Source organism: Gossypium arboreum, chromosome 8 (genome assembly GCF_025698485.1).
Source record: "Gossypium arboreum isolate Shixiya-1 chromosome 8, ASM2569848v2, whole genome shotgun sequence".
Classification (NCBI taxonomy): Eukaryota; Viridiplantae; Streptophyta; class Magnoliopsida; order Malvales; family Malvaceae; genus Gossypium; species Gossypium arboreum.
The window spans coordinates 1,234,588-1,262,575 of record NC_069077.1 but is presented as its reverse complement, the minus strand read 5'-3'; the positions used below and the strand labels follow the sequence as shown (position 1 = coordinate 1,262,575).

The following is a 27,988-nucleotide window of genomic DNA, read 5'->3' as shown; positions in this document are numbered from 1 at the left end:
AAATTAAAATTTAATTAGTTTTTAATTATTTTTACAAAATTTCAGCATTTAAACCTTAAAAATTATAAAAAATATAAAAATTTTACGAGGATTTTTTACTAATTAAGCCTAAAATATTCCACAAAAGTGGTAGATTGGATTATGAATTAATTAGCACCCTCACGAAAAATAGAAAGTGGCTTCTTTCGAATATTACCCAAAAGCATAGCTTTTCAATATATAAATCTTTTAAGAAACTCACGCCAATGGCAGCAACGAAAAAACATCTGGGCCACCATGGATGTAGAAGCAAACAAAGCTAAGCAAATCATCAACGACAACAACAACGACTGCGCCAAAGTAAACAGTAATTCGACCATCGATGATTCAATCCCTCACTCTTCTCTCTCTGTTGATACAGCACTTCCTTTCCCCCTTATGTCCCCTCGCATCATGTTCGTCTTCTCTTCTCTTTTCTCCTCTGTTTTTTTTAAAAAAAATTTCATTTCGAGATCTTAGTTAAGCTTATCGTAGGATTTGATTTTCATTTCTTTATCGGCCGAATCTTCAGTTATTTATTTATTTTTGAAATTTTCACTTCGAACACTTAGTTAAGCCTATCGTAGCATTTGACTTTCATTTCTTTACATGGCGGATCTTCAAATTTTTTTATTTCTTTGCTTTTTTTTTTAAATTTTTATTTCGAACTCTTAGTTAAGCTTATCGTAGCATTTGATTTTCATTTATATGGCGGATCATCAAATTTTTCTTTCTTAATTTTCATTTCGAACTCTTAGTTGAGCTTATCGTAGCATTTGATTTTCATTTCTTTATATGTCGGATCTTCAATTTTTTTTTTATTTCTCTCTTTCTTTTTTTTTTTGAAATTTTCACTTCGAACACTTACTTAAGCTTATCGAAGCATTTAATTTTCATTTCTTAATATGGCGGATCTTCAAATTTTTGTTTCTCTGTTTGTTTTTTCATTTTCATTTTGAACTCTTAGTTTAGCTTATCGTAGCAGTTGATTTCATTTCTTTACATGGCGCATCTTCAAATTTTTGTTTCTCTGTTTTTTTTTTCATTTTCATTTTGAACTCTTAGTTAAGCTTATCGTAGCAGTTGATTTCATTTCTTTACATGGCACATCTTCAAATTTTTGTTTCTCTGTTATTTTTTTCCATTTCGAAGTTCGAACTATCTGTTAAGCTTATCGTAGCATTTGATTTTCATTTCTTTGTTTTTTTAAAGCTATAGAATGACGTCATAAGTTCCGCATTCATCATCATGATTATTATTGTTATTATTTGAGTCTTACTTTTTCTGGTTAATGCATTCTTGCAGCGAGCTGTGTAAGGATCTGTTTAGGAAATGGGCGAAGTTGGATGATTCTTGCTTCTCTGTCGAGACTGTATCCGGTGGCATCACAAATCTCCGTTAGCACTTTCACTTTTTTTGATGTTTCTTATATATATGTAGATAAGTTTGTTAGATAGTTAATTTATTAGCAGAGATCTGTGTTTCTCAACTCAATTTCCTGCTTGATGTGTTTGATTGACTTTGTGGTAATTTATAGCCTAAGAGTGAATAGTTTAATTTAATTTAATGCAGTGCTAAAGGTGTCTGTGAAGGAAGAAAGTGGAGATAATGTGGCTGTAACTGTTAGATTATATGGACCTAACACAGAATATGTCATTGACCGTGAACGTGAGTTACAGGTATTTCCCTTTGCTTTTGGCTACTAATTGCCTTTGGTAAAAATTGCACATTTTAGCTTAAGGATATTGTGTGTATAATACTATGTTATTTTGACTCGAGTGTGAGTATACAGTATGGATTTGTATCTGACATGAGTGTTCTTTTTCTCATGTATTTATAATAACATTAGAGGGCATATCCTTGTACTTAAAGAAAAAGGAAAAGATGAGGCAAAGCAACAGTATAACCTTCAAATTGCTAAAATCTTGCATTTAGTGTTATGTTTCCGGGGGCTGAATCTTCTTCAAGAATGTTTTGGTCACCTTAGAAATCAATGACCTAGTGGAGAAATATCTAATTTAGCCAAAGGAATTGTTGGCTTATGATTTTGTTAGAAATAACTTGCTTACATGCGCATGATTAAGGCGGGTCAATGATAAATTATATAATTTTCAAGTACAACGGAAATTCAAAATAATAGTATTGTATGTCTTCTCGATGTACTTACTAACTAAATTCTTTTTGGTTTCATTATGGCCACCTTTCTAGTCAAGCTTTTTCGTGTCATTCTTTACTTCATAATTCACTGACTTTAATAATGTGTAGGCAATCAAATACCTTTCAGCTGCAGGATTTGGTGCCAAGTTGCTTGGAGTTTTTGGAAATGGCATGGTTCAATCATTTATAAATGCGCGCACATTAACTCCTTTGGGTAAGAATTAGAGAGTTCACCTGTGGGAGTAGCACTTGCATATGAAGTTTTCTTCTTTGGATATTAGCAATTGGAGAGGGTTTATGCCTTCAAGCATATTAATCTCATGTTCCATGCTGCCAGCATCTTTATGAAAGTTCACTGCCTCCTTTGAAACTTTTTTTTGTTTTATTTATTTCAACATTATTGATACCTGGCCTATTCTCATATAGCAGTTATTGTTTGGTCTGCAAGCTTTGTTCTGATATAATTTTAACATATTGCTTGGCAGACATGAGAAAGCCAAAGCTGGCTGCTGAAATCGCTAAGCAGCTTTGTCGATTCCATCAAGTGGAAATTCCAGGTCCTAAAGAACCTCAGCTATGGGTTGACATGTTCAAGTTCTTTGAGAAAGGTTAGAGAACCAACTTCTTCTACATGGTATTGTTTAACAGCTTTTGCCGCTAAAAGAAAATTGATATGGACTGTCTTCCCGTTGCAGCGGCTTCAATATCTGTCTTCTTTGTTTTGTTTATTTCCAAGTTTTGGCTTTTAAGAGATCACTGTTTGTCTTGACTTATTAGAGTCTGCTATTGCCAATGGTCTTCAGTAACGTGAGGCTCATTTAGTTTCTTCTCAAGATTATTACCTAGCAGGAAATGGTGCGTCTCTAATGCTTGGTGCCTTCTATTGCAGCATCTGCGCTCCGGTTTGAAGATCCTGATAAACAGAGGATATATGAGACAATTTTGTTTAAGGAAGTGCATAAGGAAGCTACACAGCTGAAGGTAAGATTTCCATTTTACATGTAGTCTATTCATCTGGTGCCGATAAAGGGAAGGTATTACATGTTTATTGTCTCTGAGAACTTTTGCTCGCATGCTGTTCGGTTTGATTTTCGATTATATGTTAATTCTTGTAAGATCAAGCTCTTTATCCCTGTTTATGAGAGTGTCTCCTGATGATGGACCAGGAATTGACAGAGCTTTTCAGTGGTCCAGTAGTATTTGCTCACAATGATTTACTTTCTGGAAATTTGATGCTTAACGACGAACAAGGTATGCAATGATAGTTCTGCATACCTATAAGTTGTCCCGATATCTTGTTGAATGTTGAATTTTCCGTTTATCTCATCAATGTGCAGATAAGCTCTACATAATAGACTTTGAGTACGGGTCATACAATTACAGAGGCTTTGACATTGGAAATCACTTCAATGAATATGCAGGCTATGAGTGTGACTATAGCTTGTAAGCTACAATTCTTCGTGTTTTATTTTGCAGCAATGATGAGTTGTGTGGATTGGCACCTACTAATTGTTGAAAATGGTTTTACCATAGGTATCCTAGTAAAGAAGAACAATATCATTTTCTCAGGCATTATTTGCAACCCGAAAAACCATATGAGGTAAATAGTATATTGACCGTGTGCATTTATCGTTTGTACAATAAGTTTCAAGTTTCACAAGAGTGCCTCAGAAATAGAATATATTGTTATGACCATAGTAGGAGTGAGGATGAAATATTTGTTAATCTAATGGTTAAGCTATGAAGTATGAAGTATGTAAATGGCTATGAACCATAACCATTTGATAAATAAATTTTCCATCTGCACTCTTTACCATCTATCGTACCAAGCAAAGCCTAATCGCACCGTTACTTGCCAGAGGACACTTTGAGTTTATAATAGATGACTCATCTTGTAGCCTGATAATAGTAGATACCTAATTTGGTGTGTATATATATATGCTGCATTTCTGGTTTGAAAAAATCTCTACATTCAAAGCTCCATTGTTAATTACAGGTATCAGAAAAAGATCTTGAGGATCTTTACGTCGAGGCAAATACATTCAGGTTAGCTTCACACTTAATTTGGGCTTTATGGGGGCTAATCCAGGTAATCTTTATTCCCACAGTTATGCTTTTCAAGCCAAAGAAACCGTGCTATATATCTCAGTCTCATCTTCCGTTTTTATATTTTTTCCTGTTAACCATAGGCAAGGATATCTCCGATTGATTTTGATTATCTTGGTTATTTCTTCTGGCGGTACAACGAATACAAGAAGCAGAAGGAGAAGTGCTTCTCCCTTGCACAGTCTCACTTATCCGGATCTCGAACAGTATAAGATTGTAAGTTTACACGCTAATAACAAAAATTCTGTATGTCATGGATTTGTAGAGTAAGTGCCTCGATTCCATTTGTTTGTATTATTGCAGAATTCTTTTATATCCATTTATAAGAAACAAAATCAAGAAGACAAGATTGAAAGAACTAAAGCAAATTTCTAGGTTATCCTAGTTTAGTTGAGCATTTGTTTCAAACGATGTTACCAGGATACGAGTTTTAAGTCCAATACTGTTATATCTTTCAGAAGTTTATTCATGTATTTAGATTTCAGAGGGTCATATCTCCGTACCTATGTCGTGAAATATGTTAGACACAAGTGTAAGATACAGATACTTAAAGGATATGAAGAGTCGGAGCATTATAACTCCTAGAGTCAAGTTGGTACAAATTGTTGGCAATTCTGTTTGATCATCTCTGCGTAACGGGATTGAAGCTTGGTGTGTTCATTTGTTTATTGTCAGCTTTGTGTTAATTCGATTTCAACCGGACTGATCTTGTCGATTACATTAGCAGTAGTTTAGCCTTACTGAAGAGCCAACCCTAATTCATGCTTTTGGTAGACTTGGTATCGAAGATTCGAGTCAATGATGTTCAAAAGTGTTGTGTTTATTTGTCCTCTTACATCTATGTTGTGTTTTTCCATATCATGTCTGGAATTGTCAGGTCTAACTAATGAGTTTACCACGGAAAACTTGTGCTCAGGTTCATTGTTTGAGCTCAATGGCCTGAATATGACATTTTGGAGTACAGATTTCTTTAACATTCGATTGCTAATTCGAGCATTCATTACATTAAAATGTAAACAGGAAGGCTCATTAGAAAGAGTCATTGGCTCAAATCATTGACGACAGTTCATTTTGAGCTCTGACCCGAGTTCAAGCTTGAGTACAAGTACAAGAATCTAGCTTAAGCCCTAACATGGCAAAATCATACTCAAATGATTGTATTTCCTTTCACTTTTAAAGAAGCAAAGAACAAGTGAATAAGCTGCCTCAATTCCCTACAGGTACTGGCTCCGTATTGTATAAATGAGATACCTGTGCTAAGTTATATAATTTTGGTTTAAAAAATCATTATTGTCAAATTTGAACTATAGGAGGAGTTAAAAATCAAGTAGATTTGATCAACTGTAGCAGTAGTGCAGCTCCTCCCCTTAAACATTGTTTGTCCTAGGGAGAGCAATTTTCAGTTTTAATAAATAAAAATCGATTTATTCCGTTTTAAAACAGTCAAATGAGGTAGGTTGATTGATTTTGATCTTGGCTTGATTAACTCGGTTATTAATTTTTGAATCTTCAAATCAAATCAACCTAAAAAGTAGACTTATTTTATATTATTTTAAAATTATTTAAAACATATTTATATTTTATAATATATAGTACATATATAACCACGTAAATTTAACCCAATAATCCTAAATCCGTCTCAAAGCTGATTAATCGAAAAAACCCACCAAAACAAAATCGATTTAGTTTGGACAATTTTTTTCAACTGAAGATCAAGTCAATTTGATTGCTCTCCCCTAATTAGCCCTATAATTAATACCGAGCATAAATACATATATACATACACATGCATATTTTTATATAAATATGCATACATATATGTATCATTCGATGCGAGATGAACACCATTAATTAATCATCTTCAATCTGTTTGTAACTTTTTGATAATTTATGTTACCTGAACTCGGGGCAAGTGTAAGATACATATATGTCGGTATTTTCCGGGTGTCGGATATGTATTGATACATAACGAAAAATCTGAATAATAAGTTACAACTAAACAACAAAGGGAAAATGAATGATAAATTCACACTGTAATATGAAAACCAAACTCTTCATTGTAAAGGACAATGCTATCCTATCACTCAATGATGTCTCAATATCACCATATGAACACGACAGCTTCAAAAGTAAACGATACCGGAGCCTCTGTATTTGATCATAGTGTTTTGAAAATCCTAAGATTCAATAACAAATTGCATCAAAGCATCATTGAGGAGGCAATTTCAACGTAAAATCGGACTGATTAAAGTTGATTCATCATCGGCACCAACTGAGGAGCTAGCATCCATTTTTTTACATTGTATCTTCGTGTAAATGAGTACTATGTCTTTAAACCGGATCACTTAATCTATACGGAAAGAATCATTTTGCTGCCTTAGGGTCTCGATCATTATATGAGGGTATACAACTAAACCGGCCATAAACAACGTGAACTGCAGAAATACAAAAATCATAATTATGCCGTTTCAGCAAGTGAAAATAACAAAATAAATTATGTGAAACGTACCAGAAGAGGAAGGGTCAAGAAACCCCAAATAGGCCATAAAGCAAAGCAGAGCCTGTACGGAACAAAAAAATGTTAGCATAAACGTGAAAAAAAAGGACGTATTTATGCCACCTAACAAGTCTTATCAAGAAATAATACAATTGTTTCCCTTACAAGCAAAACGAGATAAGTCCGAGCAAGGTAAGAAATGGCAAAGCATTTATGCTTAACAACTCCCACTTCTCATCGAATCTCCTTACGCTCCACGTTATTATGCTCATGTAAAAGAAAATGGCGACGCTGAATACGGTGCTAACCAAGCCAAGGTACAACGGCATTCTGCAGAGGAATTAAAGACTATTAAGTTGAATCACACCCGTGAATACATAAATACATGCAGTACTGAAACCCTAAACCGAATATGAGAAAAAATAGTCATTTGGGGCAAGCTACAAATGGAGCCGTTGTTGCAGCTTGTAACAACAGCATTATCAGGAAAAGTTAAGCCATCTTAGTAATGAATGCATGCATATAAAAAACAATCATGCTATCACAAAATTTACAGAAACCATAATAAATCGGAAAGACACAAAAAACAGTCATGTTTGATTCAAAAACATCAGAGATAGCAGGATAAATGTTAAGAACGGTATTTGCTGCACAGCTTACACGGTGATGGCATGATGCTAGTAAAATTAAACTAACCAGAATATTAACAAACTAGATAAAAATCTATTTCCCTTTAATTTGTCTAGAATCACATCTATCATGGAGTCCCGGTATCATCACACGCAAGGAAAGAACATGGATTATTATAAATCAATAAAAACAGAACAAGTGATGTCTATATATCATCAATCCATCGTGCAATTATCAACTGAAAGCCTTCATCTCAAAGAAATCATATAGATAAGAGTTTTAACATATACAATAAGACTTTATTCAATGACATATATGATAAAACACCATTCATGCATGGTGAAAATACTAAACAAGCATACATTCAACAAAGTACAAAGCACTTAAAATGGATACTTGGAGCGTTATTCAACTTGTATTTCAACCATTTTAGAGGTTCAAGCACTTAAACCAAGTGAACCACCATTTCCAACAATCTAAATAGCCCTTTGAGACATTGAAATTATTGGTTTTATTTTCAAATAGTTTCCCCCATTGTGGTTTACAATTCTAATCAGATCAATAAACTCCAAGCGAAGTTGCTCGGACTCTTCATTCTACTTGTGTCTGACACATGGATATAGAGATATTATACCGCATCCGACACTCACACCCAAGTGAGTCCAAGTAACTTATCTTCCAAGCACTTTGAGGTAAAAGTACCATGGAGGCCCAGTTAGATTGCATTTTGCCCCTTGTATACATAATTCTGATGTACATGGACTAGTTTTTAACAATGGAAATTGATGAAATTTTTAGCAGAATGACCGGTTTGCTCTTTGATCTAATGTATTTTTGAGTAAAAGGAGCAAAATGCAATCCGACGACTCTACGGTACTTTTACCAGCACTTTGACATTGAAGAAACCAAATCAAACATAATAAAGGACCTTGTAAAGTGCCATAAAACATATTTAAAAACACGATATTAACAATTATTCAACATACAGAACAAAGCTGCAACCTTCATAAACACACATAACCAACAACAAAATCTCATAAACCATACATTAAAAGAAAAACAATAGACTAATTTAAACCACAAAAAACAAAGGAAAAGTTCAATTCAATCCAATCAATTTACCTTCTAATTCTTTCATCATGCAACAATAGATATATCAAATTGGAGTGCCTATCACCAAAGTAGATAATGAACAATGCTGAAGCAACCCAAAGCACATTTTCCAATACCTCAGTCCAAGTCTTAGCTCTTGGAATTGAAGGTGAAAATGGTTGTAACCTTGAACAAGCATCATCTTCAAGGTCTTCATTGCTTGATGCATATCCTTGACTATGCCTTTGCCTTATGTATCCACCACCAACTGGTGTCCCACCAGACATTTTTATTTAATCACAGTCTAAAACAAGATTAATCCCTCTTTTTTCAAGAATTAAAAGAACCCCACTTTATGGAATTTGGATTTTTTTTTTCCATAAGGAATCTTACTGTTAAACCCTACTCTAAATGTCAAAATCACAATCTTTTTTTGGATTGAATTGGAATTTGAATAAAAAAAGAAACCCAGAGGGGAAATGAAATTATTCAAGAAACCCAGAGAGAAAATCAGAAGACTTAAAGTTTTTTTTAATCATATAATAAAATTCAATAAAAATCTTCAAAAAAAAGAAAAAAAGAAAAAAAGAAAAAATCGAGATTTGCTGCAAGCCGATAGACAAACCCCACAAAATCTCAAAAACCCAGATACAGATTCAGCTTCTCTTCAATACTCAAGTAATAGTTTCCTCTGATTCTAGTCATCAATGCCAAAGAAAACAAAAGCGGAAACTGCCAAAAGAAAAAAAAATGGTGTACTAATAAATAATAATAAAAACGATACTTTGGTTTTTTAGGTAAAATTGTGGGTCGTTTTGATGACAAAAGAAAAAAAAAATGATTTTTTTAGTTTTCTAATTTAATAAAAATAACTATTTTAATCATTTATTTAACTTTTTACTTTTTTAATATCTTAATTTTAAATTTAATTAATATTAGCATAGTTATACCACCTCAGTAAAATTAATAAAAATATTTTTCCATCTATTTTGAATGATTGGATAAAAATATAAATTCATAAAAAGAGATGAAAGTTGTTCTATTAAAAGCAAGTTTTTTAGACTAATAGATAATTTGATATATTATTTTCTTTAATTGATAAAAATAAGGTTTATCTTTTAAGTGATAAATATAAAAATATACATGAATTGGATTTAAATAGTAAATTTTTAAAATTATTAATTATAAAATTTATCAATATTAGTATAAAATATATATATATTTTTATTTTTTAATAATGAAATGATATTTTAGTTAGGTGAACTTGAAATTTTTTTTAAATCCAACCATGGTCTAACACGTGAATAACTCTAGTGACTATAGGAACAACGTCAAAAAGTACAAATCATGGACGTCAGTTCTGTACTGGTACCACTTGTATCGGACGGAACATTCTGTCCCAGTAGAAGAACGAAACCCTTGATCTTAAATTGCTTTTTGTTGTAAATTTTGCCAGGTATTAAATGTTTCGTCATATTTCGATTAATTTCGCCTCTTCCACTTGGATTTGAAGTGTCGAGCGGTACCAAAACAAGAGATTTGATTAAAGCTCTTATGTTTCTCTTTCAGCTTCCGTAAGCTCGACATCGGTGAACCGCTCGGAGGCAACCTCCTCACTACAAAAGATTTTGGTTTCTCACCATTTTTTTATTTCATACATGTATATTAACTTCTAATTATACAAAGGGTAAAAGTACGACATAAGGGCTCCATTAAATTCGAAGGCAAATCAGGATTTTTAACCATGTTACGACAACAAGCTCTTGCACTGCTATATTTTCCATTCATAAGATTCAAATCCAAAATTTTACTCTCAAAAGAGTATCGAGTATGTAAAATCTTATAGATATATGAAAAAGGTTTAACATTTTGAATATATTAATATCATATGTATATCCGTATTCGACAATCCTATGTTCCTTCCGTCGTCTGCAACAGTTGGCTCGTGTCAATTGCTCTTGGTGAAAGCATTTTACAAGTTTGAACTTCGAATCTCGACATCTATAATCCATTTACTCGTTCGCAGGTGAAAACGATTATACGAACAAATTTATCAAAAAAAGACTTCTTCCGAGTTGAAGATGAGGTGAACACTTATATAATCGGTTTAATACACAAACATTGTAGAATTCCCAACTCTTTTCTAAGATCATGACATCGAAGTATTAATAATGGTGATAAACTGAAGGAACCTTGAACCCCGAATGTCGATTATATGAACAAAACAGTCATACTCTACAGGTAGGAATATCCAAAACTGCTTTCTTATCCGAAAGGATAGAAGGATAAACTTGCCTTTTAACAGACGCACTAGAACGAGGCATTCGGCGGATCTTCTGCAGCTTTCGAAAGAGAATTGGCACAGCTATAGTTTCGAAACAAAACCACTAGGAGGTTTTTTCATTTGAGCTTTGGTGCCGGTTGGTGGATCTTGGTTAGCCCAGGTTGAGATGAGATGATGGGCGATTGCGAACGGTCCCGGAACAAACATGGGTGCGAGTTCCCCACTTTTCGCAAGATAACCTGCCGATGAACTCCGTCGCTTTTTAACTGCTTTGATCATCTGATCTACCTTAGCTGCAGCCAATCTTTGCTCCTTCTTGTATTCGGCAAATCTCAATGCCTTCCTCACATCTTCTCGGCTGTGCCACCGAGCATCTACGTAAACATAAAGTTTCACTGCTATTATGATTTTAAAACCCAATCAAACAACTGCAAACGACATTACATTTCAGCATGTTCAAGTACCTTCTAGTTCTTCCTTATCCACATTTATTTCGAGAGATTTCGCGTATGCAAAGAAACCGACCATCAACTGGCATGGAAGGCTATTTGGACCAACTGAAAACAGATCAGATTAGTAAGTTCAAAAAGTAACAGGCATGAATGCGGATAAAAACAGGATAGAAAATACAAAACAGAGAATTTTTGAAGACCATTTTTGGACCGGATTTAGTCCTATGGTAGCATAATGTCCGGCTGGATTACTAAACTACCATCAGCGTATAAATGGTTTGCCATTAAGTATTATGAAATACAAACATCATATGACAACAGAAAACGGAAAACATGTTATGCATATAAGCTATCTTTGCAAAAGCAATACCGGGCCATGGCTGAGAACTATGATAGACAACTTCTCCAACTTCGATACCCGTCTCTTCATACGCTTCTCGCCTTACCGCTTCTTCTAAGCTTTCCCCTGGCTGAAGACAATAGAACATATCAAGAATACAATCACGAAAAACAAGCAACTCGAAAAAGAACTCGGAGAGTTGCCAGAGAAGGTTACCTCGATGAATCCGGCTAAGCAACTCCACATACGAGGTACGAATCGGGACTGTCGACCTAAAAGCACACGATTGTTTTCTCTATCGATGACCAACATAATTACAACCTATATTGGTCAAAGAAAACATCAGTTAGAAACATCAAAGAAACAACACCCTGTGAATCCATTTAGTTAACATTTTCAAAGTTCTTAGCAGTCAAATTCCGCTATTAGTGCTTGCACCAAGTGTAGGGACTAAAATGAACCAATTCAAATAGTATAAGAACTAACAATGACCGAATTAGAGAATAAAAAACTAAATCCACAAGGACTAATAGCAAAATTTGACCATTTTTAGCATATAATCAGGATTTGCCTTACTGGATCAAGACGAAGGTAAACAATCCTTTTGCATGGTTCATTGAAGCTTCAAAAAGTATAAGGACTAAAACTGACCAAATTAGAGTACAAAAAACTAAATCCACAAGGATTAATAGCAGAATTTGACCATTTTTAGCATTAAATCCACAAGAATTAGTAGCAGAATTTGACCATTTTTAGCATTAAATTCACAAGGACTAATATCAGAATTTGACCATTTTAAGCATAGAAAGAGAATTTGCCTTACTGGATCAAGACAAGGGTAACAATCCTTTTGCATGGTTCATTGGAGCTTTCGAAAAGAATAAGAACTAACTCCACAAGGATTAAGAATTTGAGCATTTTTAGCATTAAATCCATAATGATTAATAACAGAATTTGACCATTTTTAGCAATATAAGAGGATTGGCCTTACAGGATCAAGACGAGGGTAAACACTCTTTTTGCATATTTCATTAGAACATTGTTTCATTCTCCCAGCTTCTTTGGGGACTGTTTTATCACCACAATGTCCACAAAATCTTGATTGATTATGCCATTCGAGCAATGCCCTTCCCTAATAAAAATATTTAACAAAGCTTTCAATGGCATCAATTCACTTATATGAACCCTAAAAATTACCAAAAAACGATGCAATATATGAATAAAATTACTTACATGACCAGCAATTGCTAAATCACCCATAACCCACGAATCAGTCCAATCAGTAGCTATCATCAGTGTCCTAAGTTCCACAAAGCAAAGCTGTTTGCTATTTCTCAATTCAGTAACCAACTCACGATTTTCAAACACATCCATAGCCCAATAAACAACATGTTCTTCAGCTCTTGAGCCTAAATAAACCAAAGACGTCTCAGTGAGTTGAACCCCGTGTTTGCCCAAGATGATTTTACAATCAGCTAAATCGATCCACCCAAGGTGCCAACTAGGTGCAACACCATCCTCCTCTTCTATAGAAGATGAAACCAATGGCCTGCCTTTTTTGAAAAGCAAGACCTTGAAAAATGGGGAATTTGGAGGGTGGGTTTCTGGGTTTTCGTGGAGATGGGATTTGAGGGACTCAAACGATGAAGAAAGAGAGAGTGGGTCATGGAGTTTAGGGGTTTTGGATCTTAAAGGGTTGCCTGCAAATAGATGGGAATTAAGGATAATTGCCATGGCGGGCGACCAAAGAAGAAAAAGAAGATGATTACAAAGGAGCTTTGTGTTGAAAAGTCAAAAATGGTGGGTGGTGGGAGGTGCAATTGGCACCGAAAGAAAAAAAGTGGCAAGCAACTTGTTTAAAGTTGAATGGGATAATTGCAATTTTGGTCCCTAATTTTTAGGCCATTTGCAAGTTAGTCCCTGAGCCTTAACTATAAATAGGCCTAACCATTTCTCATTTCAATCATCCCAACCAATCTTTCTCTCTTAGTTTTCTCTCTCTCCCATTTGAGAATTCTTAAGAATTCTATTTGTTTGTAATATTTTGGAGATAGTAAAGTTAACATCCGGTGTTAGTGCCCGAGGACGTAGGTATAATTTATCAACCTCGTTAAAACTCTTGTGTTCTTTCTTGTCCTATTTTTCTTTCAATATTTGAGGGTATAATAGTAGTATTTAATTGTGCTATTAAATTACTATAAAGGGATATTCGACTAAGGAAAGACTTGGTATTTAAGAGATCCTTGTGATCCACCTCTTCCCAGGAATTGAACTTTGTGTGATTTTTAGTACAATAATTTACACGCTTCCGACCCTATTGAAACAACAAGTGGTATCAAGAGCAAGGTTAATCGTAGTATGCTCTGTGGTTGCGTTTAAACCGATCTTCCACATCGTAAAAGATTTCCTTAGGTATATTGAAAGATTATGGAGAAAAGCTATTGGTGTAGGAGCTTCAACATCGTCCATGTGGACAAGACCGACAATTGCAAATGCAAGATTGGCGTGGAGATCTTTGATGGCACGGGCCATTTTGGTATGTGGCAAAGTGAGGTTCTAGATGCCCTTTTTCAAAGAGGTCTGACATTGCCATTGATGAAGAGAAACCAGATGATGTCAGGAGAAAGATTGGAAGGCGATCAATCGGTTGGCATGTGGCACAATTCGATCATGCCTTTCTCGAGAGCAGAGGTATGCTTTTTCAAAGGAGACTTCGCAAATAAGTTGTGGGTGGCACTTGAAGAAAAATTTTGAAGAAAAACAGTCAAAATAAGCTCCACTTGAAGAAAAGACTGCTTCGCTTCACTTACGTCCCAAGTACCACAATGAATGATCACATCACCAAATTTAATCAGCTTAGTCACCGATTTGTTGAATATGGATGAGACATTCAAAGATGAAGATTTGGCTTTGATGTTTGTTGGGGTCACTTCCGAGGAGTTTGAGTTCCTAGAAACTACTCTACTTCATGGCAGAGTGATATATCTCCGAGCCAAGTCTCTTAAGATTATGAACACTAGAAAAATAGAATGATGAAAAGAACAAGATTAAATGCAAGAGAGTTTTAACAGGTTGATGAAATTTCACTAACTTTCGTCATTACATAACACTTTTGATTTTTCAAATTCCACCTTGAAGATGTGATTAGGTCTTCAAGGTGGAGATTGTTGAAAAGTCAAAATGGTGGGTGGTGGAGGTAATTGGCACCGAAAGAAAAAAGTGGCAAGCAACTTGTTTAAAGTTGAATGATAATTGCAATTTTGGTCCCTAATTTTTTAGGCCATTTGCAAGTTAGTCCCTGAGCCTTAATTATAAATAGGCCTAACCATTTCTCATTTCAATCATCCCAACCAATCTTTCTCTTAGTTTTCTTCTTCTCCCATTTGAGAATTCTTAAGGAATTCTATTTGTTTGTAATATTTTGGAGATAGTAAAGTTATCATCCGTGTTAGTGCCCGAGGATCGTAGGTATAATTTCATCAACCTCGTTAAAACTCTTGTGTTCTTTCTTGTCCTATTTTTCTTTCAATATTTGAGGTATAATAGTAGTATTTAATTGTGCTATTAAATTACTATAAAAGGGATATTCGACTAAGGAAAGACTTGGTATTTAAGAGATCCTTGTGATCCACCTCTCTTCCCTGGGAATTGAACTTTGTGTGATTTTTTAGTACAATAATTTACAAGCTTCCGACCCTATTGAAACAACACTTTGGAGTGATGAAAATTCAAAGTTCAAACTTGTCCTGTTTCCGAATTTATTAGTTAACAAAAATTAATAATAATAATCCTAACTCTACCGGAAAGGATTGTATGTAATGAAATGAAACTTTTGGAATTTAAATTGAAATTGTTAATATAGTATTAAATTTTAAAATTTAGAATTTAATTTTATATTTTAATTTCATATATTTTAGTCATTGTATTTTTAAATTAATTAATTTTAAATTTTGTACTTTTCAATTTTAAAAGTTTAATATTTACTTAAAATGTATCAATTAAATCATTTAGATATATTTAATCGTTAGTCTTATGTTTGTGTATATAGCTAGATTTAGTCCATATTTTCTAACTAAATCATGTTAAGTCTCAATACGATTCAATTTTAAAATTTCATTATTGATATAAATGATAATATTAACCCATTAATTAGAATTTTACCTAATACTATATAAAATAACAAACCTGAAATGATATTACATATATGATAATATTTTTATTATGTTATACTTTAAAAATAGTAAAAATTAACTTATAAATTTAAGAATTATTGTTTAATGAGGATTAAAATTTTAAAATTAAAAATATAGAAATTAAAATATGAAATTAACTTAGAGTAAATCCGTAAGTTAATGGCAGAATTTAACAAAAAAACCAATTATAAGGTTTATTTATTATTATTTTTGAACATTTATTTATTTTTAATTTTTAAGAGCCGACATATTTAATTTCGTATTTATCGACTTTCGAGAGCCCAAACCAAAAAAAGTGAACTCGAAAGGCTCTCGAAAGAGAGGTTTGCCTATATTTTTTTTCCCCTTTTCAAATCCCTAATTACCCAAATTTGAAATCTTTTAGTTCTTAAATTTCGAAAAAAAAAGAGATTGGATTTAGTTTTAAGAATAAATATAAGCCTCCAAATCAAATCGGAAGTCACTTTGTTGAAGTAGCTGGTAATTACTTAATTCAAAAAAAAAAAAACTCTTAATTTTTCGTTTTAATTCGCGTTTCGAATGGTTTGATTTTGCATCCTATCTTGTTATTCCTTGATCGGGTTCTCGATTAAACTGTGAAAGGCTTTTTTGGGGTGGGGGAGGTTTTGAGCTTGATATTTTTGGTTGTATTCGAAGTTAATTTTATTTGTTAATTTTGGTACTGGAAATTTAGTAATTGAAGAATTTATACTGTGAAATGTGAAGCTAAAGTCCTTAAATCTTCAGTGCTAGGGGTCGGGTTAATCTTGCTTGCCAGGGGGGGGGGATGCTGGAAAATATAATGGCGGATACTTTGTGGGCATTTTGGGGTTTCATGTTGGCAGTGCTTTGTTTATGGATTTTTTGATCTTGTTCTAGTCTTAAAGAGAGTAGTATGACTGACCCAAATAAGCAAACATATGGAAAACAGCATTAAGGTTTTTCAAATTGATTTGGAGTTACAATTTGCTGAATTTGGTTTAAGGACTGGTGAATGAGGAATAAGATGCTGCAAGGAATGTTGAGTTAGCTTAAGATATGGTGCCATATAATGCTGTCAAAAGTGGATTGTTAGGGAGAGTTTGCATTTGAATGGAAGTGGTTTAGGCTATTTTAGTTGTTTAAATCATGTAGGGTTTTTTTGTGAACCAATCTAGCTATAGTGTCCGGTGAGTTCAATTGAAGTTCTTATAATGTGAAATGTGAAGTTAATTCTTTCAATTTTCATTGTTATAATTGGTGGGTATTTCAGATAACATTGTTGTTGAGTTTCTGTGCCGAGGATTGATAAGTTCTATATCATGTCGAGTTACTTGTTTGGCCAGAAAATAAAGATATGTTGGACTATGTAATGGCGTATGGGCATTTTGTGTTTTATGTTGGAAGTGGCTTTGTTTATGGATATTTGGTCTTATTCTAGTCTTAAGACAGTAGTATGACTGACCCGGAGAAGCAAATTTGAAAAACAGCATTATGTTAATTTTTAAAAAAAATTGATTTTGAGCTACAATTTGCAATAGAGACCTATTTCCTGAATTTGGTTTAAGGCCTGGTAAATGTGGAATAAGATGTTGTAAAGAATCTTTAGTTAGCTGAAGATATGGTGCCATATGATGCTTTGAAGAGTGGATTGGAAGGGAGTTTGTATTTGAATCGAAGTGGTTTAGGCTATTTTTAGTTGCGTAGGATTATTTCTTGAACCAACCTGGCTCTAGTTTCCAATTGGAGTTCTGATAATTTATCCATGGTTGGGGAATTTTGCTCGAATTATGTAGGAGACTAATGTTTGACCTGATTTATCATTGCTATATAATAATGATTTTAATGTGGGGGAGCAAATTAGATTATGTTCGGTATAATCTTTCATCGGAATGGTATTACCTTGGCCTGGCTTTAATGTCTTGGTCTTAAATCAGGTTAGCTTAATTTTGTTGTTTATGCCATTGGCAGCCAATGGTGACTTTCTTGTTACCTATTAGGGTCTTGTTCTTACAATGTTAGCCTTGTAAGGATGATGTCATGAGAGTGGTCACTATTCTAAAATCTAATTGTAATGGAGTCTTAAAATAATCTCTTTTACAATTTTAACTAACAAGATCAGTTCCCTTTTATAGAGCCGTTGAATGTCGGCTACTCGGCCCATAGAGTTTGTTTTGTGTGACATCTATTTGCTATTGCTAGACCTTAGACAATGTTAAGATTAATTTTAGATATATGATATCCTCCCTCTTTTTTCCCTTGATCATCTATGATATATTTGCGAGGTTTCTTTTAATCCATTCTCATACATTGTATCTTTGGGTTTCTGTTTTTTCTTTTATTCTACTCATATGTGCCTTAGCTCATTTCGTTTTCTGTTGAGTATTATCCTTTTGTGTATAACATGTAAAAATTAATGTTGATGTTTTTCTTTTGTGCTGGTACATTAGAGGTTTCAACATGCCAAAGAGAAGAGAGCGTTCGGTGTCTTTCGATGGGTATCAGAGATCTCCCTTACCGTATAGCTCCAGCTGTAGTCATCGATTTTCACCGAAACTCTCTTCAGAAATCAAGGAAAATCTAAAGGAATGGGAAGAAGCCAGGTGCCCTGTTTGTATGGAGCATCCACATAATGCAATTCTCCTCATATGTTCTTCCCATGAGAAGGGTTGCCGTCCATACATGTGCGATACAAGTTATCGCCACTCTAACTGTTTCGATCAGTTTCGCAAGTCATTTACGGATGCCTCAGCAACAACACCACCAGATCCTCAACTAGAAGAAGCTCAGCTTGTAACTAGAACTGTATCACCAACGGCGGCTGCAACTCCAGAATTAACTATTACTGATTTGTCGGAACAAAGAACCGAGGAAGGGCCCTCCACCCCATCTATTGTCTCACTTGAGAACCGAGTGCTGTCAAAATTAGTGTGTCCTCTATGTCGTGGTCAGATAAAAGATTGGGTCGTTGTAGAGCGAGCTCGCCAAGTCATGAATGCAAAACCTAGAAGCTGTTCCTCTGAAACATGCAATTTCTCTGGTGCTTATAAAGACCTAAGGAAGCATGCAAGACTCGAGCACCCTGCTGTGCGCCCATCAGAGGCTGACCCTGAGCGACAACGAAATTGGAGGAGGTTGGAACGCCAGAGAGACCTCGGGACTTGCTTAGCACACTGCAATCTTCATTTGGGGAGGAAAGGGCTGATGATGACAACAGCTTGCCGATCGACGATGGAAGTTTACTTACCGTCTTTTTCCTCATTCGAGCATTTGGACCAGGGTCTAGCTGGTCCGGCACATCAAGGACGAGAGCTCAATCGAGTATTAGGAGGAGATCGACAAGACACTGGGGAGAAAGCTATGATGGGGAAACTGGATCCATTGGAGATGAGGACAATGATGAGTCTTCTTCAGATGGTGGTTCGTTTTCTTGGCGGCGGCGGCGTGTGAGGAGACGGACAACTCCTGACAATCAACAATGACTACCATTCCTTGCAGTGGCGGCATGTAAGGCGACAGTGGTTTGATTTCTTGGCAGCGCCATGTAAGGGATCTTTTTTATCGTCCAAACATCGGAGTTTCAATCGTAAAGTGTTTTCCATGTTCATATTAATCTACATCTTGTACTTGTTTGCTTTGTTTGTCTTCATGGCTGTAATAATTTGTTTCTCATTCAACAGCAGTTGAAGGATAATTGTTTCTAGTTCATTTGAGAACTGTTATGAGATTCACGTAAAGATTTTCATTGAAATGAAGTGTTGATTGACATCAGGTCTAGATTCGATCATGAATGCTCCTTTTACCGTGTTGGTGGGCTGGGTTCGAGTAAAAATATCATGGATATGGGCCGGATTTGGATAAAAGTATCTTAAAGGTCATTGTATTAAATGTCAGATTGTATTTTACCTATTTTACTAAAAAAGAATGAGTAAATTAATTTTTGTATTTTAAATTAAAGAGCAAATTGATTGGTTATTTCATTAGTCGTCAGTTTTTACCATTAAGAGTGGATGAAATTTTTAACAAAAAATATCAATTTGTTCTTTAATCTAATATACAGAGATTAATTTGCTCATTTTTTAGTAAATAGGGTAATAGAGAGGCTTTTATGGTGTTTTTACTGTTAGATTTATATATCATATTGGTATACTCTATGTTTGTCGAACTTAACTCATTTCGAAATACAATTCTAAAATTTTACCTAAATTTATTTTAAGTTTATTTATATTATATTTTCAAGATATATTATATTTTTAATTTAATATTTTAAATAATTTTTTAAATTTTACTTTATATTGTATTATGTTATATTTAATTTTATGTGATATAAATTATGTAATATATAAAATAAAAATATTTTACAAAAATATAAAACAGACTAGGTTAGCTCGAGTTTATTTTGAATGTTGAAATTCAAACTTTATCATATTTTAAATAATTTTTTTAAGCTAAAACTCATTTTTAAGCCTCATTCTTTTATACAAATAATTTCATATTCTAAATGGATTTTTGAGTTTAGACATAAATCTACCTTTCACAAAAAAAATATATAAATTTGTTACTTTAAGTTTTCAAGATATTTTTATGAACTTCCATAATTTTAGAGTTTTAGTTTTTATTTTTTTAAAACCTGGAATTTCAAATTTGAAATCATGATTATCAAATTTATTATTTTTATTAATTTATCAATCTACGCTTGGTAAGATTTAAATATGTGTTCTACTATATAAGTTATTTGTGGGCTACTATTTTACCACTTAGGCCAGGTACTCCACTCTATCGAACCCGCTACCTTTTTAGACAACCTTAGACACTCAAACTTTTGGTAAAATTGAGAGGTAATATTTAATACTAACCTGTCAAGAGGTCCACGAATAACACTTTAAAAATTTTATCAGGAAAAGTTGACGTCCTCTTAAATAAAGTATAACCACAAATTCAGATTTTATAGATGAAAAAAATAATATTACGAAAGATTTATTCATGAATCGAATTTAATCGAGAAATAATGTAACAATCAAGCTCCACTCTTTCGTACCAAAAGAAAGAAAATCCCTTGCGGTAAACGTTTCTGTGAATCACATGCACATGCGTTGCGCCCTTTAATTCCATTCCAAGCTGCTTTTCAGGTAAGCGAAATACCGTAACTGTTGAAAAAACATGCAAATAAATAAAAAAATCTACAACTTGTAATCATGGGTTAATTCCACCTTAAGTACTCAAACTCAATCTCGAATTTTAAATTGTTTTCTAAAATCATAAATCGTTTTAATTAAATCTTCAAAGTACTACATTTGTATTAGTTAAAGTCTTTGCATCAACCCGACATCAATTTAAGCATTAAATGTCGATTTAAATCTAAAGTAGAGATATACATGGGTTGGATAAGATTTGGTTTGGGTTTATGTATGATATTAGTATATTTTATACTTACCCAAATAACTCAATGCCGTCTTAGACTCAACTATATTATTTTTAACTTAATATTTTAGATGATTTTTTATTAAAATTTTAAATTTAAACAACTTAACTTATTTTTTAATGTTTACATAGAATTCTATTACTATATATTTAACTTTATGTGATATAAATTACATAATATCTAAAAATAAAATAAAATATATTACAAAAGTATAAAATAAGTTGGGCTAAGCTAACTTTGAACCTCGTACTTTATGCTTAGGCAAGTGACATGGCACACGAACATATCTAATCTCGAGTCTTAATACGTCATTTCTATTAAATAATTTTTAACAAAAACAAATAATGTGACTAAATTTCTTTTACTTAAAAACACGTTAAATTAATTCATGTTGTCAATACGATAACTACATGCATAAATTTTGACCACATGTTAGATATGCTACATTATTCAAGGCCAAAGTTGTACAATACTAATACTTTTATAACCCAATTAAGTAATTAAAAGTTTAAGGATTAATTTAGAATTTAAGCAATAGTTTGGGATGCATAGCATAATTAACCCATTATTTATAATAATCATTACTTGGCTCTTGAAGCAATGCCAATTTCAGTTTCCAATTTCCAGCTGAAATCCAGACTTTGAACAATATATATATATATATATATATATGCATGTATAAGATCTTTTGTTCTTCAATTCAATCCACGCTTCTTCTTTTTTTTTTTAATCAACGGTGAAGAATATGCAGAGATCATTGTCATTATCAAACACTAATCGGCTGATCTCCGACGAATGCTTCGTCAACTTGCCGCCGTCTACCATGGCAACGTCTCAACTTCTCAAAGCCACCACGACATACGACGATCGCTTACCGGAGTACGGTGATCCGATCACTGGAACTAACAAAAAGGAAATTGCTATCAATCGCCACCACGACATGACGGGAGAGAATGTGATTCACCTAATTCCGGTCGTATTGTTTCTTTGTGCTTTCACTCTCTGGTTTTTCTCTTTACCTGCGGATAGTAAAATATGATCGGAGAACGCCATTAATTGCTTAATTATGTAATATTTAAACGTTTAAATTATATGGAAAGTCCTTATATTATGTATTTTTGGTATATTTAGTCCCACGATTATAATTTAATTATTTATATTTTTTTTTACTTTTCCAAATGTGCATTTTTAGTTGTAATACCAATTTTCTTTTCAAATAATTTGATGGGATTTATGATTTAACACATAGTGACGTGGCATGTGTTCTTTCTCTCTCTCTCTTTTTTTAAATGGGTAGGCAGGTCCTTGGCTCCTAATATGGTAAATCTCTCATTTAGTCCCTTCAAAATTGTGAAGTGATAAATTAGTATAATAATAAATTTATACTTTAACTTTTTAAAATTTATAATTCATTTTTGGTCCTTCCTAAAGCACTTGTTTGAATGTGTAAAAAAATGTTTAATTGTACAAGAAATGTTAATATGTATATAGAAAACAATCCCATGTTTTAAAATGTAAGTCATATCAAATTATTTGATAGAATTAACACGAAAAAAAGTTGAATTTACGAGGATTAGAAATGATAAGTTCAATTATTGTATGACTCTTTGCTCGTCCTTACTCTGGAGTGGGTGAATCATCTTGAACTCCATTTCTCAATTTTGATATTAAGTAAATTGGTATCTATCAAGAATTGAAGTAATTTAATCTTTGTCAATTTCGAAAGTGAGTAAATAATGACGATTAATCATAGCGTTAATGTTTTTCGTCAATTGTACATATTTTCTTTGGTAATTTAGTCCTTAAAGTTTACAAATTCTATCAATTTGGTATTAATTTAACAAATTTAGCCCCAAACATTTACACACTCTACCAATTTGGTCATGGTTTAACAAACTTAACCCGCAACATTTACACATTTTGTTAACATTTACACAAAATATACAAACATCAAGGGCTAAATTTGTTATGATACCAATCAAATTATCTACAATAGACAACAAAAATTAACTCAGTGACTAATAGTTTTTAGTTACTCGCTTTCGAAATTAACAGAGATAGAATTACTCTAATTTCTTAATAGAAACTAGTTTGCTCAACATCTAAACTAAGCGAGATGGAATAGTTATTTTTACCAAATTATTAAAAAAACAAAAAACCCACACCCAACCTCTAAAAAATGTCTAATCCAGGCCCATAAATATACATTCATTAAGGAAAAATAAAAGGTTAAGATGTGTTTATAGTCCCTGTACTTTTTAGAAATTAAGAATTTAATCCTTATACTTATAACTTTTAGGAATTTAATCTCTATACTTTTTAATTTTCAAAATTTAAGTTTAACTATTAACATTGTTAATTTATTTTTTGTAAAACTTATTGTCTGTAACATTTTGGAATAAAAATCTCACTTGATAGCCATGTAATTAAAAAAGATGTTCTAATTAACTTGAATTCAACAACAACAACAACAACAAAACAGGGTTTATAGTTGGAATTAAATTTTGAAATCTACAAAATGAAAGGACTAAATTCCTGAAAATATAAGTATAGGAACTAAATTCCTAATTTTTGAAAAGTACAAGGACTGTAGGCATATTTTAACCAAAATAAAATCTGATATTGGTGTAGAAAAAAAGTATATGGTTGAGGAAGCATTAAAGAAAAGAAAATGGCACAGGTGGGTTTGTCACTGAAATGGGCAGCATATTTCCTGAGGTGTCATTCCTTTGGTCACCTATATATACTTCAATTTTAAGACAGTCTGACTCTGAACTATCAATCTAAACTATTTTATTATTTCATGCATCATTCATATTTAAATAAGTTATCATTTTATTTTAATAATACAATCATTTTAGTACACCAAATTTTAAACAATCAAATTTTTTTTATAATTTTAAGATAAAAGTAAAAATTTTGACATTTAATTTCTATTTTTTATTTTTCAAGATTTAAAATTTAGGTTGAACTGTTATCGCTGTTAATTTTTATTAAATTTAAGTCAATTTATAAATAAAAATATAAGGCATGATTTTTTGTTAAAAGTACATATTTTAACCATAATTTTATGGTTGGACATAAATTCAGTGACATATAAGGGTATAAGGCATTTATATGCTATAATGCAACAATGCACAATGCGTACAGTTTTCTTCATTAGGCACTTGATGGGGCATTTTTAATTTGTGAACGTATTATCTCTTTAAACACTTAAATTTACAGATGAGTTGGGAGATAAGATTAAAAAAAAAAAGTTATTATACCTGCTAAGAGGTCAACTGAAAGATCTACTTAGAGTCGGTGAATCTCTTAATACAAAATTATTGATTTATGTAATAATAACCAAAATAGTTTTAGATTATTGCTCTATTGTTTATACATTATTGAATTATTGCTAGAATAGTAAACAAGTTCATATCAATTCTTCAATTCGTGTTGGATTCTTGAACAACCCCTTTTATCTCAAATAAAAAAGGAAGTTGTGCATTAATGGGGCTCACCAAATCCTCTGCCATTGTCTCATTTGCCTCTCATCACCATTGTTACTCCCATGTGATGGTGCACCCCATCATATACACCATTTTCTCTTTTCCTTTGGGCCCTTTACTAGATTCTTCCTCTCACTTCTTTTCTTTATTTTTTTGCAAGTCCCCATGGAAAGGAACCACTTCCATCAATGTTTTTTTCATGCTAAATTGCAACAAACATTGAAGGTAAAATAATAAATATGTAGGCAATTTAACCATATAAAGTAATGGTGGATTGTGACATCTTTGGGAACCATATGCTATTTTTTTTATTAGATTGGTTTGACACTTATAATATATATATAATTGAATTAAGTTTCTATAGGAAATTTCATATTAAGAAAGGGATATGAGTAATTTTAAGTAATTTATCAAAAAGAATGATATAATAATAACCTATAATTAGATTAGTCTTAAAAAAAAAACAAAAGAATTGAAGTTTGAGTGAAATTAGGCATATGAAAATTAGGTGAACAGAAATCCAACTTTAGTTTATTTGGTTCATGTAATTATTCTTAAAAAGTGACGTATAAGAATATAAACTCTCAAAGATCTTTCTCTATTGTCAAATAGGATGAATTTGCGTGGCGAGGTATTCATAATGTTTTAAAAATAGTATCGATGATCAAATCCGTCAGAATATTTTCTTAGTTCAATTGGTTGGATCAGTTTAACCGATTCAGCTATCGACTTTTTTGTTTCAATTTTCAACTTTTTTATCAATTCTAAACAAATTACTCAAAAGTCAGTTCAATTTTTTTATTCAAACTGATATACCAATCGATTTCTAATACAATTAATCCGACCCACTGATACAGTTCAATTTCGAACAACAATAGATATTGACAATGTCATGCAATGCTACTTTCTATGACATAGAAATGAGCAAACAGTGAAGGCAACCCCAAAATAATTGTGACAAATGACAGTTTGTCACTTCCTCAATTCTTATTTAAAGAATGGAAAAAATGAATTTTGGGGCATTTAATTTGGTCCCAAAATCTTAAATGTGACCATCATATGACAGTGCTTCTACTTTGTATATATTTAAGTATCCCCATCTTTTTCATAACTTCTATTACATTGATTTCAATTCTAGTCAGTTAAATAATTTTTCATTAAAAAATTAAAATTAATTGTCTGGATTGCATAGGAAGTATTTATTTGTATCGATGTAAAATTAAATTAATTTTACGTGATATTAAATAAGAAGTTATTAAGTTTAAATTCATGCTAAATATGAATTAAATTAAAATTAAAATCAAGTTCCCTAGCCCTCTTGATGTGGTGATAGTGTGATGACTATTAGTCTAAGGTATTACTGGAATTGACCTGTCGAACATGATAGACTGATGAATGTCATTAGCAGCCCTTCTCAATATATATTTTGTAGATAAGCTCGCTAGGTGTGATTCTTATGCGAGACAATAAAATCAAGTTCTTCTGACAAAATTGTGTGACACCAAATTTCTATAGTAGTCAACTGTTTTAACAAGAAAGATCTAATGCGAGAACTAAACATCATTCTAACGTGAGCATAAAACCTTTTTTAAGAATAGTGACTCAACTCATAAATAACTCTAACTTATATTAAAATGCTATTAGTATAAAAAATTATTATTTCCTATAGGTTAAAATAACACTAACATTGCTTTTGCCTCTAGTAAGCATGAGGGCTTCCAGCTTTTCCACATTATTATATTTAAGATAAAAAAAAATATAATTAACATAGGAATCACAACTGGCAAATACCCAAAAAATTAATAACAATAAGAATGAATAATAATCCCAAGCAATCATATAAATGGCAGAATATACCAGAAAAAATATATATATATTTTTAAAAATCTCACATATGGATTATGTTAGAGTTTGTATGATCCAAATTTCGTCACTTGTTAAAAAAATAAATACAAAATAAGGGATCTGTGGTGCGAAGAGCCGAGGGCTGAACCATACAACACAAGTTGAATCCGTATAGAACTATTCTTCTTCTATTTGACTTTGATTAAATCAAGGTTTTTTCAACATTTAAATAGATGTAGTCGAAATTCTCATTGTATCATTCGTTTTTCAACATTAGTGAATTTCTCGTCCTCTGTCCATGATTTTTTTCCGAAAGAATTTCTATGTAAAATCTGTGTGTTTTTATTTTTTTCTTTTCTTATTACTTTACGATCGATCTATCACCATTATTCACGTTTATTATACTAGATTATAATCTCATACATAAAATAATACAGTAATTGAGAGAGATGGTGGCATGGTGATGGGGATGTATATATATAAATAAAAATTGGCAAATTATATTAATCATCCCAAGATGGGAAGGCAGAAGGTGGTTGCTATTTGGTCCAAGAGAAGCCAGACAAGTTCACAATTAAATCAAAAGCCAGCTCAATTACATTGGCATAAAATATAAAATTAAAATGCAATAAATGGAGACAAATTGGAATTAAACTAAGGTAAGGTTACATTTAATTAATTCATTTGCCACTACAAATTAACTGTTTACTAGGGATGATCTATAAAATTTATTTTATTGCTAGGGTGGTACCTTTACTTGTATCAACAATTGGAAATCAAAATATATATGCACATAAATATATATTTAGGTTAAATATGTTCCAAGTCCTTATACTATTTGCACATTTGAAATTTATTCCATCTACTGTTTAGATTTCAAAATTGAGGTTTAATTATAAATATCATTAAAATTCTTCTGTTAAATTCATTATGTAACATTTTAAAATTAAAAATCACTCACTTAGTAGTCTTGTAATAAAAATTTAATATTACAATGAATCAATTTAGCGTAAGAGTTTTAATCGACATCTTAAATTACTTGTAACCTCCTAAATCCTAACTAATTAAATTAGAGGATATTATGCCCTTAGATGCGCTCAAACTTACAACATCCAACTTGTTATAACATCATTGATGCCAATTGAACTATACCCAATGAATCGAACTCTTAACTCTTTAATTATAGAACAATGAAGTGGGAAAATAGTTAAATATTCTAAATTATTCATTATATGATGTCTCTCATATGCAAAATCAAAATGAGGGGTAGAGAGAGATAAATAAGATAATTAAAAAATAAAGTATTAAAAAGTATTAAAAATCTGACAAACATCATAAAATAAAGAATGAAAAAACTAATAATTAATTAACAAAATTTTAAATTATATAATAGAATGTTAAATTTGTCTTATAGTAAGGTGGGGGAACATATGCTTAAGAAACAACACAAATGGAGAATTAAAGAAGGATTAAAAAAATTAA

At 32.3% G+C, this 27,988-nt stretch overlaps 3 protein-coding genes, 1 long non-coding RNA gene and 1 pseudogene across 6 annotated transcripts; 3 read left to right on the top strand and 2 right to left on the bottom strand.

The window, feature by feature from the left end:
• Positions 1–181: 181 nt before the first annotated feature.
• On the top strand, positions 182–4,649 carry LOC108468123 (probable ethanolamine kinase). 2 transcript variants are annotated; one of them, XM_053018489.1, is made up of 11 exons: positions 182–434; positions 1,324–1,415; positions 1,591–1,697; positions 2,284–2,389; positions 2,661–2,783; positions 3,065–3,156; positions 3,342–3,426; positions 3,513–3,618; positions 3,709–3,775; positions 4,172–4,221; positions 4,365–4,649. In XM_053018489.1, exons 1-11 carry the CDS (start codon positions 277–279, stop codon positions 4,549–4,551), a joined length of 1,173 nt encoding a protein of 390 aa, XP_052874449.1. In that variant the 5' UTR covers positions 182–276; the 3' UTR covers positions 4,552–4,649. The 2 variants fall into 2 exon arrangements, with proteins under 2 accessions (XP_052874449.1, XP_017624469.1); XM_017768980.2 differs by having other exon boundaries at positions 4,172–4,264.
• A 1,313-nt stretch (positions 4,650–5,962) lies between these two features.
• On the bottom strand, positions 5,963–9,317 carry LOC108468943 (uncharacterized). The gene is made up of 4 exons (XM_017769810.2): positions 8,531–9,317; positions 6,944–7,108; positions 6,791–6,842; positions 5,963–6,716 (listed from the first exon to the last, which is right to left on the bottom strand). The coding sequence occupies exons 1-4, from the start codon at positions 8,785–8,787 to the stop codon at positions 6,627–6,629; spliced, it is 564 nt and encodes a 187-aa protein (XP_017625299.1). The 5' UTR covers positions 8,788–9,317; the 3' UTR covers positions 5,963–6,626.
• A 1,232-nt stretch (positions 9,318–10,549) lies between these two features.
• On the bottom strand, positions 10,550–13,414 carry LOC108467466 (nudix hydrolase 19, chloroplastic-like). Of its 2 annotated transcripts, XM_017768082.2 has the most exons (6): positions 12,810–13,414; positions 12,568–12,708; positions 11,793–11,897; positions 11,607–11,706; positions 11,249–11,341; positions 10,550–11,158 (listed from the first exon to the last, which is right to left on the bottom strand). In XM_017768082.2, the coding sequence occupies exons 1-6, from the start codon at positions 13,308–13,310 to the stop codon at positions 10,866–10,868; spliced, it is 1,233 nt and encodes a 410-aa protein (XP_017623571.1). In that variant the 5' UTR covers positions 13,311–13,414; the 3' UTR covers positions 10,550–10,865. The 2 variants fall into 2 exon arrangements, with proteins under 2 accessions (XP_017623571.1, XP_052873978.1); XM_053018018.1 differs by lacking the exon at positions 12,568–12,708 and having other exon boundaries at positions 12,810–13,413.
• A 120-nt stretch (positions 13,415–13,534) lies between these two features.
• LOC128279385 (uncharacterized) lies at positions 13,535–15,460 on the top strand. The gene is made up of 2 exons (XR_008269442.1): positions 13,535–13,736; positions 15,114–15,460. It is a non-coding gene; the product is annotated as an uncharacterized LOC128279385 (long non-coding RNA).
• Positions 15,461–16,019: 559 nt separating this feature from the next.
• Positions 16,020–19,499, top strand: LOC108470261 (uncharacterized; annotated as a pseudogene).
• Positions 19,500–27,988: the final 8,489 nt, after the last annotated feature.